The following is a 15,022-nucleotide window of genomic DNA, read 5'->3' on the forward strand; positions in this document are numbered from 1 at the left end:
TAGGCGGGGGTCTAGCCAGGGTGCAGGTGCCTAGGCGGGGTGCAAGGGTCTAGACAGGGTTCAGAGGTCTGGGCAGGGGTCTAGGCAGGCATCTAGGCAGGGGACTGGCAGGCATCCTGCCCGGTGGCCGTGGGCGGCGGGACAGCCCTCCGTGGGGCGTGGGGGGGTCCGGCCAGGGCTGCGGCCGATCCCCCCCCTCCCAGGCCGGGGGCTTCCCGGACCCCCAGTGCCGGTGAGTGACGGGCGGGGGGGGCGTGCGGCCGGGGAGACCCGGCCCTGCTCCTCCATCCCCACCCGAGGGCCGGGGGGGGTCTCCGGGGCCGGGGCGGTGCCGGGGCGGGGGGAACCGCCGGCCCCTCCCGGGAGGCCGGTCCCTGCGATGCTTTTAAGCCCCGCACGGCCCCGTGCTCGGGCTGCCGGGCAAGTGCGAGGGAGAGCGGCCCCGGCCCCGGCCCCGGCCCCGGCCAGGGTCCGCCCCGGCCCCGCGATGCCGCCGCTGCCCGCCTGGCTCTGCCTGGCCGCGCTGCTGCTGCCCCCGGCGCTGCCCGCCCCGGGCGCTGCCCGGCCCTGCCCCCGGCCCTGCCGCTGCCCCCGGGCCGGTGCCCTGCTCTGCCGGGAGCCCGGCACCGTGGGCAGCCTGGCCCGGCTGCTGGGGACCGGCGGCTTCACCGACGTGTGAGTGGGGAGGCGGTGATGCGGGAGCTCAGGGGTGGGGTGGTGGGGCTGGGGGATGCACCGATGGGGCTGGGGGTGATGGAGCTCAGGGGTGGTGGGGCTGGGGGATGCACTGATGGGGCTGAGGGTGATAGGGGAGCTCAGGGGTGGGGTGGTGGGGCTGGGGGAGGCGGTGATGGGGCTGGGGGTGATAGGGGAGCTCAGGGGTGGGGTGGTGGGGCTGGGGGATGCACTGATGGGGCTGAGGGTGATGGGGCTAGGGGATGCGGTGATGGGGCTAGGGGATGCGGTGATGGGGCTGGGGGATGCGGTGATGGGGCTGGGGGTGATGGAGCTCAGGGAGTGGGCAGGGGAGCTCAGGGGTGGGGTGGTGGGGCTGGGGGATGCACTGATGGGGCTGGGGGTGATGGAGCTCAGGGAGTGGGCAGGGGAGCTCAGGGATAGGGTGATGGGGCTGCGGGTGACGGGGCTCAAGGACCAAGCAGGGGGTTATGGGGCTGGGGATGATGGGGATGGGGTGGGGGGCTATGGGGCTGGGGACAATAAGGCTGGGAGACAGGGTGATGGGGCTGGGGATGATGGAGCTGGGGGACCAGGTGACGGGCCTGGGGGTGATGGGGCTGAGGGACGCGGTGGTGGGGATGGGGTGGGGGTGATGGAGCTCAGGGACTGGGCAGGGGAGCTGGGGGTGATGGGGCTGGGGGATGCAGTGATGGGGTTGGGGGTGATGGAGCTTGGGGACCAGGCAGGGGGGCTGGGGGTGATGGGGCTGGGGAGCTGGGGGCTTGTGGACTGGGGACAGGGCTGTGGGGCTGGGGCGGTGATGGAGCAGGGAGCGCTATGGGGCTGAGGCCCCAGCAGTGGGGCTGCATCTGCTATGGGGCTGGGATCGCTGTGGGGAACAGGGTTGCTTGGTGGGAGGTGTTGGGGGGGTCCCTGCTGCATTCCCTCAAGGACTGAGTGAGGGGCTGGGGGCAACTCTTCACCCCCTCCTGCAGTGATGCCAAGTGGGGTGAAGGGCTGAGTGTGCAGCGGGTCCCTGGTGCGGAGCACCCATGGTGGGTAAAGCCGGGGTGCAGGGAGGGACTGAGCCCCTCTTCCCCCACCCTGGTGGGGCCACCGCCCTGCCCTGGAGCCTGCAGGTTTGGGTGATGAGGGGGGGCACCCTGAATTTGCTGGTTTGGGGGATCTCCCCTGTTCTTGCTCAGTTCCCCGCTCCAGAATGCATGGTGGGGAGAGGAGGGCTGGAGCAAGCAGAGGCAAGGGGGGTGCTGGGGGGGTGGTATGGGGTGCTGGGTAATATTTGGGGTGCCCAGACTCCTGGGTCCTCCCCCCACCGCAGCCCTGGCCATGCCGCATTGCCGGGGGCTGGCTGCGGCACGTCTCTGTGCCTCAGTTTCCCCATGTGCCGGGGGATGCTGCACCACGGGGCGCTGCCAGCTCTTTGTTCGCGGGGTGGGGTGGGGGACGGCAGGGATGGTGGTCCCCCGTGAGACCCCCGGCCGTGCCGCTGCCCCAGCCGCCCTCATCCCTCCCATCCTTGTCCATGGGGGTGGCAGTAGGGCCCCCCCCGGGGAACAACGGGACAAAACCCCCCTCGGTGTGGGTCTGAATCCCCAACTAATCTCTGAGAATTTGGGGTTTGCAGGAGCAGCCCCTGGGGTGGGGCAGGTGGGGAAAACCCTGCTCCCAGAGGAGCTTTCCTTCATCTCCTGCCTTGGGAAATGGGGAGGTGGGGGGACAGTTGGTGCCCCCCGTCACATCGCAGGGCACCGAAGGGTGCGAGGAAAGGGGGGGGACCCACGGGGGAGTGGGGCTGAGACTCAGCAAACTCGCTCCCTGGGAAGACCATGGGCTCGAAGCCGTGGCTCAGTCCTGGCCCCGCACACCACGCGCCGGCCGGAGACTCGGGCCGCCTGCGGCCATCCCCGGCCCCCCCCTTCCCAGCTCACCCCCCTCTGCCCAGGGGAAACTGAGGCACAGGCGGGCAGCTCGGCTCCGTCCCCGTCCCCAGCCATGGGCTGGTGTGGGGTGGCTCAGGCACAGCCTGGGGAGGGGGACAGCCGTGGCCCCCTGCTCCTCTCACCCCACGCTTTGCCGGCAGCCCCTGGCATGGGGGTCCTAGCGCTGCTCCCCCAGCCCCCCTCGTTTGCCTTCCAGCATCATCGAGAACCAGCAGACGCTCATGACCTTGACCCGGGCTGACACCAGGATGCTATGGGACCTCAGGAGCCTGTGAGCACCCCCCGGGGTGGGGTCCTTGCACAGGGAAATGAGGGGGGCTGGTGGATGGGGCGATCCCCAGACCTTGATCCCACTGCGGGGAGGTGAAGAGGGGTGCTCCCAGGGTGGAGTTCGGGGTCCCCAAAGCGGGTGCTCAGCCCTTCCCTTCCCCAGCACCATTTCCCGGTCGGGGCTGCAACACGTCTCTGCCGACGCCTTCCTGGACACCCCGAGGCTGAGCCATGTGTAAGTATCCCCCCCTCCCCATCCAATTCCCTCCCCTGAGCCCCCCAGCCCCCCCGGTTTTGGGGCTCGGAGCCCCGTCCCCGCGGGCGCTCGGCTCTGGCGCGGGGTGGCTGGTCCCAAGCAGGATCGATGGTGTCCCGCGGCGCATCGGCGGGGCCGGGGGGGGGGGCTGCATGGTGGGGCTCTGCCGCTGAGTGGGAAACCATTGATCGGGGGGCAGGAGTACGGGCAGCTGCCGGCCCCCCCGCCCCGGGAGCTCTGCGCTGCCCTGGTGTGGGAGGGGACCCCAGAGAGCAGGGGGGGACACCCCGTCCTGGGGTGTGTGGGGCTCCCTCCTCGCCAGGAGGTGCCCGGAGGCGGGTGGCACCCTGGCAGTGGAGGTTTCGTTTGGTCACGGTGTGACAGCGGTGGCCGCGATGCTGCCCCGCACCCCGACCAGACCCTCTCCAAGGGTGGGGTGATGGGGGACAGGGGTCTGCGGTGGGAAGGGGCGGCTCACCGGGTGTTTCCCGGCAGGAATCTCTCCTCCAACGCGCTCCACAGCCTTTCCTGGAAGACCTTCCAGCATCTGCCCCTGCAAGAGCTGTGAGTGATGGGGAGGGAGGGAAGGTGGGTGCGGAGCATCCCCCACCTGGGATGGCCCGTGGGGTGACACGGAGGCAGGGACTGGGCTGGGGACGCAGCGAGATGGCAGCTCGGATGGGGAGGGGGCGGCACAGGGGGCACCAGCAGCACTCGGTGCAGGATCGGTGCAGCTGGGGACTCTGGCTTCCAGCCTCGGCTGACACCGCTGGGGACATATACACCTGTGTATGACCCAGATCCGAGCCACCGCAGCCCGTCTGACCCCTTGTCCCCTTCCCTGCTCCATCTCAGCATCCTGGTGGGAAATCCCTTCAACTGCTCCTGCGGCCTCCGCTGGCTGCAGCTCTGGCAGAACGGGAGCCGGGCCGAGCTGGGGAACCAGTCGCTGGGCTGCTGGGAGGGCAGCGTGCTGGTCCCCCTGGGCAGCCAGCCCCTCCGCGCCTGCGGTACGTGGCAGGGCACCCCGCCGGGTTTGGGTGCAGCCTTTGTCCCCCCACTCCTGAGCTACTTGGCTGGGAACAGCGTGGGATGTGGAAGGGGACGTGGTCCCCTCGCTTACGCCCCCCTCTCCCCGGCAGAGCCCCCGACCGTCCGCATCGAGCACCCCGAAGCGGTGCTGCGCCAAGGGGACAGCGTCAACCTCACCTGCCGCATCGCCGCCGAGCCGCCGGCCACCGGCGAGTGGGTGCTCCCGGAGGTGGGAGCCGAGCTCTTCGTCGTCACCAAGGCAAGCTCAGCCTCGCCGGGGCACGGCCGGGGACCTCCCTGGCAGCACCGTCCCCACCGCAGCATCCTCTCGCCAGTGCGGTGGGCTCGGGGGCTGGAACAGCTCTGGGGGGGGGCTGTTTGCTCACCCCATCCCGGTGCTCCCCCGCAGCTCTCGGACTGGGAGATAGTCCTGGAGATCAACAACGTGTCGTCCAACCTCAACCACAAAGACCTGACGTGCCGGGCGGAGAACGCGGTGGGGCCGGCGGAGGACAGCGTGATGCTGAACGTCACCTGTGAGCAGCCGGGAGGGGGCTGGTGTGGGGGTCCGGGTGAGGGGTCCGGCTCGGGGACCCACCCAGCTCTGCGTCCCCCAGTTCCCCCCGTGATCCTGCTCCTGCACGAAGCCATCCCCCAGCACTTCTGGTGCATCCCCTTCTCGGTGGACGCTAACCCGGTCCCCAGCATCCGCTGGCTCTTCAACGGCACGGCCTTGGCCGAGGGACCCTACATCCACACCCGCATCGTGGAGTACGAGCACAACTCCACCATCCTCCACGGCTGCCTCCAGCTCAACCGTCCCACGCACGTCAACAACGGCAACTACACCCTCCTGGTCCGCAACCCCCTGGGCTTCGCCGCCCGCAGCGTCCACGGGCGTTTCATGGAAAACCCGTTCAGCTTCAGCCCCGAGGAGCCCATCCCCGGTAGGTGCTGGCAAACACCGGGCAGGGCCGGTGGGCTTCTCCCATCTCGGCGGGGGGAGACGCGCCGTATAAAGCGGGCTGTACCCGGCGCTGCCCGCTGGCTCCGAGCAAGCCCCGGCGTGCCTCAGTTTCCCCAGGGGTGGGAGCAGGCGGGGAAGGGCTCTCACCTGAGCAATAATGAGCATTTCTCCTTTTTTTTCCTCTCCCTTTGGGCTGCATCAGTGTCTCTGTCTCCGCTGGGTGAGTGACTGGGTGCGCTGCTCCCCGTGGGGTCCCTGCTGCAGCAGGCACACCCCCCTGCCCCAGCCCCCCCCCCCCAAACCATGCACCCCCCAAAAAACCAGGGCCGATCCTGGGGCACCTGCAGCCCGCACCGAGGGTGCAGAGGAGTGTTGCCATCCTGGTCCCCCCTCTTGCCGCGACCACCCTGGGGGATGGGGACCCCCTACCCACGCTCACCCACGCCCTTGTCCCTGCCCCAGGCACCAGGAACAGCTCGCTGGAGGGGCCCGTGGAGACGATGGACGAGCACACGTTCGGGGTGAGGGGATGCGCCGGGGCTGGGGGGGCACCAGGACACCTGCGGGAGGGTGGGCCAAATCCTCAAGGGACCGCCAACCCAGAGCCAAGCGGGAGGGGGACGCACGGTGGGGATGAAGGGCAGAGCCCTGGTGCCTCAGTTTCCCCAGTGGCAGCTCCTGGGACTTGTGGCCACCTCAGCCCCTCCCCGAGGGGTGGGAGAAGGGACGTGGCAGGACCCCAGTCTGAGCCCTGCTGTCACCAGGTCTCGGTGGCCGTGGCGCTGGCCGTGTTCGCCTCCCTCTTCCTCTCCGTCATGCTCGTCGTGCTCAACAAGTGCGGGCGCCGGTCCAAGTTCGGCATTAACCGTGAGTCCCCCCACCCCGCCTCGCCTGGTGCCGCAGGCTCTGGGGGGGATTCGAGTCATGGCGTGGGGACACCCCTGTTCCCCCATCCATGGCGTACCCGGGCTGGGACACGGCTGTGGCGTGATGGTCCCTGTGGGGACCCGACCGCGGGTGGGGACCCAGGGTGGGGACCCCGGGTTGGGACCGTGGCGGGGGACCATGGGTGGGGACCGTGGGGGGGTGCCGGCTCCCCCCCGGCAGCACGGACAGCAGCTGCTAATTCACTCCTGGAATGGATTCAGCCTCTAAATGGGTTTGATCTGGCTGCCTTGGCCCCCGGGGGCCAGCCGAGGCGGGGGGATGCTCGGCAGAGCCTGGCACCGGCTGCGCTGGCTGGGGGGGGGTGTGTGTGTGTGCCACGGGACCCCCCACCCCGATGGCCTTGTCCTTGTCCCCGCAAGGCTCGGCGGTGCTGGCCCAGGAGGACGACCTGGCCATGTCCCTGCATTTCATGAACCTGGGGGGCAGCCCCCTCTCCTCGGCCGAGAGCAAGCTGGAAGGGCTGAAGAGCAACTTCATCGAGAACCCCCAGTATTTCTGCAACGCCTGTAAGGGCTGGGGAGGGGGGAGGCACGACCGCGGCCCCCGAGCATCCTCCCGTGCACCCAGCCCCAGCCCGGGGAGGGGGGGGCACTGATGGGTGGGGGTCCCCCCCAGGCGTGCACCACGTGCAGCGGCGGGACATCGTGCTGAAGTGGGAGCTGGGCGAAGGCGCCTTCGGGAAGGTTTTCTTGGCCGAGTGCTACAACCTCCTCCCGGAGCAGGAGAAGATGCTGGTGGCCGTAAAGGTGATGGGGGGGGGGGGTTGTGTGTGTACGATAACGGGGGTGGGTGGGGGGTGGGTGCCAGGCTGACGCCGTGTGCCAGCAGGCGTTGAAAGAGGTGACGGAAAGCGCCCGCTTGGATTTCCAACGCGAAGCCGAGCTGCTGACGGTGCTGCAGCACGAACACATCGTCAAGTTTTACGGCGTCTGCACCGAGGGTGAACCCCTCATCATGGTCTTCGAGTACATGAAGCACGGCGACCTCAACCGCTTCCTCAGGTGGGCTGGGGGGGGTGGTGTCCTCTGTCCGTGTGTCTGTCCGTGTCCCCCCCCCCCCACATCTGCCGCTCCATCAGCGCAGCCAGCCTGCTCCCTGCTAATGCAGCCCTCCTTGCAATATTGATTAGATTAGCTGTCTGAGAGGCTTAAATAGAGAGAGATTGGCCATCAGCTGGAATAAGCAGAGACTTTTCGATTGCCCCCCCAGGTATTGCTGCTAGACGGGGGGGGGGGCTGCCAGAGGCATCGCTTTAGTGGCCACGCGATGAGCTCTGAGACGTGGCTTTTATGATTATTGTTATGGGAGTTGGCATTAATGGTTCTGCCGAGCAGAACCCCCCAGCGCCCGGCCGCGGCCGCCCTGGCACGGCTGTCAGCCGCGCTCGGCATCAAAGGCAGGGCGGCTGGAGGCGGCTGGAGGCTGCCCCCCCCCACACACACACCCCCCCCAGCCCACCTCGCACGCCCCGCTGCGCTTTCACACCCGGCCCACGCAGGCTCGCGCGCCCTGACACGCGGCTTTCCTTGGCGTGATGGTCCGTGTGCGTGCACGCGCGTGCGCGCCTTTCCCCTGCGTGCATGCGTGTGTGTACGCCCTTCCCTGGCGTGCGTGCACACCTTCTCCCTGCACATGCACACGCATTCCCCTGTGCATGCACACACGTGTGCACACTCAGCCCATACGTACATGCCCTTCCCCTGGGTGCACGCACACCAGCGCACCCCTTTCCCTTGCACACGCATGCACATGTGCACGCCCTTCTCCGGCACGTGTGCATGCACAGACGTGTGCACTCCTTCCCCTGCGTGCATGCACACGTGTGCACACCCTTCCCTGGCATGCGTGCACACTTTTTCCCTGCGCGTGCACACGCATTCCCCTGTGCGTGTGCACACGTGTGCACACCCATCCCATGCGTACATACACATACGTGTGTGCCCTTCCCCTGCGTGCATGCACACCAGCGCACCCCTTTCCCTTGCGCACACATGCACATGTGCACGCCCTTCTCCGGCACGTGTGCATGTATGTGCACGCCCTTCCCCTGCGTGCATGCACACGTGTGCACACCCTTCCCTGGCATGCGTGCACACCTTCTCCCCGTGCATGCACATGCACTCCCCTATGCATGTGCACACCCATCCCATGCGTACATGCACATACGTGTGTGCCCTTCCCCTGCGTGCATGCACACCAGCGCACCCCTTTCCCTTGCGCACACATGCACATGTGCACGCCCTTCTCTGGCACGTGTGCATGTGTGTGCACGCCCTTCCCCTGCGTGCGTGCACACGTGTGCACACCCTTCCCTGGCATGCGTGCACACCTTCTCCCTGCGCATGCACACTCATTCCCCCGTGCATGCGCACACGTGTGCACACTCATCCCATGCGTACATACACATACGCGTGCGCCCTTCCCCTGCGTGCAGGCACACACGTGTGCACACCCTTCCCCTGGGTGCAGGCACACACGTGTGCACACCCTTCCCCTGCGTGCAGGCACACACGTGTGCACACCCTTCCCCTGGGTGCAGGCACACACGTGTGAACACCCTTCCCCTGCGTGCATGCACATACGTGCACATCCTTCTCTTCTCCGGCATGTGTGCATGTATGTGCACACCCTTCCCCGGCGTGCACACACGTGTGCACACCCTTCCCTGGCATGCGTGCACACCTTCTCCCTGCGCATGCACACTCATTCCCCCATGCATGTGCACACGTGTGCACACTCATCCCCTGCGTGCATGCACATACGTGCACGCCCTTCTCCGGCACGTGTGCATGTATGTGCACACCCTTCCCCGGCGTGCACACACGTGTGCACACCCTTCCTGGCATGCGTTTGCACAGCCTTGCCGCTGCTTTTTGCCCACACAGCTGCGCGCCGCCCCCCCGTGCATCCCCCCCGCCCCCTCTCGCTGTTCCCCCCGCTCCGAGCAGCCTCTCTGCCCCCCGGCAGGTCCCACGGCCCCGACGCCAAGATCCTGGACCAGGGGCAGGGGCAGCCCTGCGGGCAGCTGACGCTGAGCCACATGCTGCAGATCGCCACGCAGGTCGCCTCGGGCATGGTCTACCTCGCCTCCCTCCACTTCGTCCACCGGGACTTGGCCACCCGCAACTGCCTGGTGGGCCACGACCTGTTGGTGAAGATCGGGGATTTCGGCATGTCCCGGGATATCTACAGCACCGATTATTACCGGGTGAGCGGGCTGGTGAGCTGCCCCTTTCCTCCCCTCCGGCTCCGCGATGGGCTGGGGGAGCCACGCTCAGTTTTCCCTCTTGGCTGCTGCCTCCCAACCCATCTCCATCCGTATTTAATTGTAGAATCGTAGGCTGGGTTGGGTCGGAAGGGACCTTTAAAGGCCATCTAGTCCTAGCCACGAGCAGGGACATCTTCAACTAGACCAGGTCGCTCAGAGCCCCGTCCAGCCTGGGCTAGGATGTCTCCAGGGATGGGGCATCTCCCACCTCTCTGGGCAGCCTCCTCCAGTGTCCCACCACCCTCAGCGTAAACCATTTCTATATTAAAACGTTATATCTAGCCTGAGGCGTGCATAACGAGTAGGGCTAGGGCTGGGGAGGGGAAATGGGGGGGGTCCCTGCCCCGCTGACGGCCCCGCTGCGGGCAGGTGGGGGGCAGGACCATGCTGCCCATCCGCTGGATGCCCCCCGAGAGCATCCTTTACCGTAAATTCACCACCGAGAGCGATATCTGGAGCTTCGGCGTGGTGCTCTGGGAGATCTTCACCTACGGGAAGCAGCCCTGGTACCAACTCTCCAACACCGAGGTGAGCGAGTCGGGGTAGGGGGGCGGTGAGGATGGCGTCAGACCCCCCTGGGGGTACCCGGAAAGGGGGGTACTCCCTCCCCATCCCGCATTCCCGCAGGCCATCGAGTGCATCACGCAGGGGCGGGAGCTGGAGCGTCCTCGCACGTGTCCCTCCGAGGTGTACGCCATCATGCAGAGCTGCTGGCAGCGGGAGCCCCAGCAGCGCCGGCCCATCAAGGAGATCCACAGCCGCCTCCAGGCCCTTGTCAAGACCCCCCCCGTCTACCTGGACATCCTGGGCTGAGCGGGGACCCCCACCCACCCTCCGCAGCCCCCCCTGCCCTCCCCAAGGGCATGGCTCACCCCGCTGGGGGGGTGCAGCCCTTCTCCCCCCACCCAACGGAGCCCCCCGGACTGACGCCCCGTTGCGGGGAGAGGGCTGAAATGTTATTTATAGTGGAAAATGCCAGCCCACCCCTATGGGGGGGCTGTAGGGCTGGGATGGGGGGCCCCCCAGGCTGTGCCCCCTGGGGTTGTGGCCGTGCCGCCTGGCTCCTTGGCATTTCCCTGGCGTGCCGGGATGGAGGCGCTCGGCTGACCTGGGTTTGCTTTGGGGGGGCAAAGCCGAGCCCGTGTGGGAGCTGGGGGGCTCGGCTTTCCTGGGGGCTTGGCTGCTCCTTCGTCCCCCGTCCCAGTCCCCGGCCGGTGGGGACACCCCGCGTTTGCCCGCTCTGCAGCGAAACTGGTTGATAATAAAACTGCCCATCTCTCCCCTGCGCTGGGACCCGCCTGCTCCCGGGGGTCCTTCGGGCATGGAGCGGGGTGGAGGGCTTTTGGGGAGAAAAAGGGCATGTTTGGAGCAGGGAGGTTTTGACTGAGGAAGAGGAGCTGGAGGGGACATGTTGCCCCAGGGGTCCCAGGATATGGGGGTGATGGGTGCCTGGGGTGTGGGGATGGTGGGTGCCCCAGATCCTGGGGTGATGGGTGCCTGGGATCCAGGGAAGATGGGTGCCCGGGATCCTGGGATGCTGGGTGCTCAGGACCCAGGATAGGGGATGGTGGGTACCCCAGATCCTGGGGTGATGGGTGCCTGGGATCCAGGGAAGATGGGTGCCCGGGATCCTGGGATGCTGGGTGCTCAGGACCCAGGATAGGGGATGGTGGGTACCCCAGATCCTGGGGTAGTGGGTGCTCAGGATCCTGGGATATGGGGATGATGTGTGCCTGGGACGCGGGGATGACGGGTGCCCTGGATCCCGGGACGATGTGTGCCAGGATCCCAGGATGCAGGGAAGATGGGTGCGCAGGATCCCGGGTTGATGGGTGTCCAGGACACAGGGCCAAGGTCCCTGTCCCCAGCCCAGAGAGGGATTTTTTGGCTGTGCCATGGGAACACCCTTGGGCATCCCTCCAGGGATGCTCACGCCATACCCCGGCCTGAATGCCTGGGTCCCCTTGCCAAGGGCTCCAGGGAAGGGGGAAAGGGACTTTGCAGGACAAAGCCAACCCCCCCCGGCCCCATCGAAGGGCAAAGTCCTCCCTTCCCCGCGCCCCCTCATCGGAGCCAGGGGGTTATCGCATGCCCTGTAGCGACCACTCCGTCATCCTTCCCCGGGCTCTCCGGCCGCCTTGGTAATGGTTGAGACCTGGATCTGACCGTAATGGAGCTGAACTGATTTCATCTGGCTAATTAGGCAGCGCATACAGGGCCCTGGCAGCTCCTTTGTTACCCACCGCGACCCGAGATAAGCAGGAGGAAAGCGGGGTGGCAGGGGAAACTGAGGCACGGCGGTGAGCGGCCGGGGGGGGTCCGCAGCGGGTGCTGAGGGGCTCGGGGCAGGCGCGGCGCATGGATGTGCTGGGTGGCCGGGGCTGGGTGAAGCCCAACAAGAAGTGGGGAGCCGCCCCCAGCTCCCAGTCCGTAATCCATCCCCAAAGCCCGCAGCGGGGCTGGATCCAGCCCGAGGCTCTGCTCCCTCCGTCCGGCCCCAAATCCTCGCTGGGGGTCCAGCCCTGGGACGTGGGGAGCTGGCGTGGGCAGGATGCGGCCCCGCTCGAGCGCGGCCCGGCTGGCAGAGCCCCCCACCTGCTTCCTTGGGGTCTCTCTAATCGCTGCCCGCGCTGATTTATGGCCTTTTTTTCCCTCTTATCTAATTTGAGGAAGGAACAAGATTACAACCTTGAGCTTTTCCAGCCCCACGCTGCAGATTGCCGCAGACCAACGCCCCAAAAGGGACCGTGCATGGTGGTGACCCCCCCCTCCCCCCCAAGCAAGGTGGGCTTCCCCGCCGCCGTGCCTCAGTTTCCCCCTTAGGGTGGTCAGGGAAGGGTTAAGCCCCCTCCTAAGCCCCTCTCCCTGAAGGGTTCATCCTTGATTGATTTTATTTCCACCCCCCCCACCATCTCTTGCCGCAGTTTCTCCATTTCCCCCGCTCCGGGGGGAGCGGTAATGGACTCTGGCAATGAGGTAATTAACGGCTCCGCTCCCTGGCAAAGCTGCCCGCCCCAGCGGCACCGCGGCCTGGCCCCGCTAGCGAGGGTTAAAGAGGGTTGGGGGGGTCCCGGGCCCGATTCTGCCCCCTTGCAGCCAACACAGCTGTAAAGAGCCGCTGGTGGTCCACGGCATCCTGCACAGGGGGGTCTCACCCTGGCTGAGCCACCCTTCTCCTCTCCAGTGCTGCTGGCTCGGACCCTGGTGGGGCTGGGTTTGCTCCCTGGAGGGTCCCAACCCCCCAGAAGCCTCTAAGGGGACCCCCAGGTCCCCCCATTGAGGGCAAGTCTGTGTTTCAAGGCCTCCCCCTGCCCAAGGAGGGGGTGGATGGTTTTGTGGGACATCAGGGCTGGAGAAGCAGCTGCGTCCCGGCACCGCGGCTCCTGGGGGTTGCTGAGCGCTGGCTGGACCCCCAGCAGCCCCCAGCTGCCCCTAAGTGCACTTGGAGGTCCCCATCCCCTCCGGCACCAGGGGTCTCGGATGCAAAGGCATCTCGGCGCTGAGGCGCAGCTGAAGTGCCGCTGAAGTGTCCCTGAGCAATATTTCCCCGCCACCCTGGGGACACTTTATTTAAGAGCATTAGTGGTGGTGGTGGTGGGGAGGGGTCACTTCCACACCAGGTCCCTGGCTCTGGATGTCCCCAGCTTGTCCTGGCCCTGATGTCCCCAGCCTGGGACCCCTCCGTGCCCGCAGCCCCCGCGGCCTCCGTGCCCAGCCCTGCGCCGGGAAGCACCATTTCGGGGCGGCCACAGCGAACCCCCCAGCTGCGGGTGGGCTTGATCCTAATGGAGCCCCGGGGCGGGGGGTGGAGGGGGGCGCAGCTAAGCCACCCTGGGACGTGAAAATCGTTATGAGTGATTAGAGCTATTACTGTAACGAGGAGAGGCAATTAACGGCGCCTTGACATCAGTTGAGGCCGGCTAATGTACGTGTGCTCGGTGGGAGCGGGGGGCGGCTGGGCACGGGGGGGGACACGCGTGGTGCTGAGCTGCTGGGCCAGGAGTCACGGGATGGGGGATGACACGTGGCTGGGGATCCCGGGATGTAGGTGGGATATGTGGTCAGGAGGCTGGGATGTAGGTTAGTAGGTGTGATATATGGCTGGGGAGCCAGGGATGGAGGGGTGAGGGATGGCTGAGGGTCCCAGGGATGGAGGGGTGAGGGATGGCTGAGGGTCCCAGGGATGGAGGGGTGAGGGATGGCTGAGGGTCCCAGGATATGAGTATGATGTATGGCCGGGGATCCCGGGATGCAGAGGAAAGGCATGGCCAGCGATCCTGCAAAGTAGGGATGGTGTGTGCCTGGGATGCCGAGAGGCAGGGACGCCGTGTCCCGGACACGGGGACGATGTGAGGCTGGGATGTGGGGATGTGTGCCCGGGATCCTGGGATGCGCAGATATTGTGTACCCAGGATGCTGAGATGCAGGAATGATGTGAGGACAATGTCTGCCTGGGATGCAGGGATGCAGGGATGATGTGTGCCTGGGATCCCGGGATGCGGGGATGACACGTGCCCAGGATACCGGGATGTGGGGACAATGCATGCCTGAGATGCCAGCATCCTGGGGTGATGTGTGCCCGGGATGCCGGGATGATGCATGCCCGGGATGCAGGATGATGTGTGCCTGGGATGCCTGGATGCAGGGATGATGCATGCCCTGGACGCAGGGATGATGCGTGCCCGGGACGCAGGGATGATGCGTGCCCGGGACGCAGGGATGATGCGTGCCCGGGACGCAGGGATGATGCGTGCCCGGGACGCAGGGATGATGCATGCCCGGGACGCAGGGATGATGCGTGCCCGGGACGCAGGGATGATACGTGCCCGGGACGCAGGGATGATGCGTGCCCGGGACGCAGGGATGATACGTGCCCGGGATGCAGGGATGATGCATGCCCTGGACGCAGGGATGATGCATGCCCGGGACGCAGGGATGATACGTGCCCGGGATGCAGGGATGATGCATGCCCTGGACGCAGGGATGATGCGTGCCCGGGACGCAGGGATGATGCGTGCCCGGGACGCAGGGATGATGCGTGCCCGGGACGCAGGGATGATGCGTGCCCGGGACGCAGGGATGATGCGTGCCCGGGACGCAGGGATGATGCGTGCCCGGGATGCAGGGATGATGCGTGCCCGGGACGCAGGGATGATGCGTGCCCGGGACGCAGGGATGATACATGCCCGGGACGCAGGGATGATGCATGCCCGGGACGCAGGGATGATACGTGCCCGGGATGCAGGGATGATGCGTGCCCGGGACGCAGGGATGATGCGTGCCCGGGACGCAGGGATGATACGTGCCCGGGATGCAGGGATGATGCATGCCCGGGACGCAGGGATGATACGTGCCCGGGATGCAGGGATGATGCGTGCCCGGGACGCAGGGATGATGCATGCCCGGGACGCAGGGATGATGCATGCCCGGGACGCAGGGATGATGCGTGCCCGGGACGCAGGGATGATACATGCCCGGGATGCAGGGATGATGCGTGCCCGGGATGCAGGGATGATGCATGCCCGGGACGCAGGGATGATGCATGCCCGGGACGCAGGGATGATGCGTGCCCGGGATGCAGGGATGATGCATGCCCGGGACGCAGGGATGATGCGTGCCCGGGATGCAGGGATGATGCATGC

The 15,022-nt window shown here is 66.9% G+C and overlaps 1 protein-coding gene across 1 annotated transcript; it reads left to right on the top strand.

The window, feature by feature from the left end:
• Positions 1-487: 487 nt before the first annotated feature.
• Positions 488-10,599, top strand: NTRK1 (neurotrophic receptor tyrosine kinase 1). The gene is made up of 17 exons (XM_064474709.1): positions 488-675; positions 2,836-2,910; positions 3,073-3,144; positions 3,661-3,729; positions 4,021-4,175; positions 4,308-4,456; positions 4,607-4,733; positions 4,815-5,144; positions 5,367-5,384; positions 5,627-5,685; positions 5,929-6,031; positions 6,472-6,618; positions 6,728-6,858; positions 6,941-7,113; positions 9,080-9,320; positions 9,750-9,908; positions 10,008-10,599. Exons 1-17 carry the CDS (start codon positions 488-490, stop codon positions 10,191-10,193), a joined length of 2,382 nt encoding a protein of 793 aa, XP_064330779.1. The 3' UTR covers positions 10,194-10,599.
• The last annotated feature ends 4,423 nt before the right edge of the window (positions 10,600-15,022 follow it).

Source organism: Phalacrocorax carbo, chromosome 28, assembly GCF_963921805.1.
Source record: "Phalacrocorax carbo chromosome 28, bPhaCar2.1, whole genome shotgun sequence".
In the NCBI taxonomy this organism is placed as follows: Eukaryota; Metazoa; Chordata; class Aves; order Suliformes; family Phalacrocoracidae; genus Phalacrocorax; species Phalacrocorax carbo.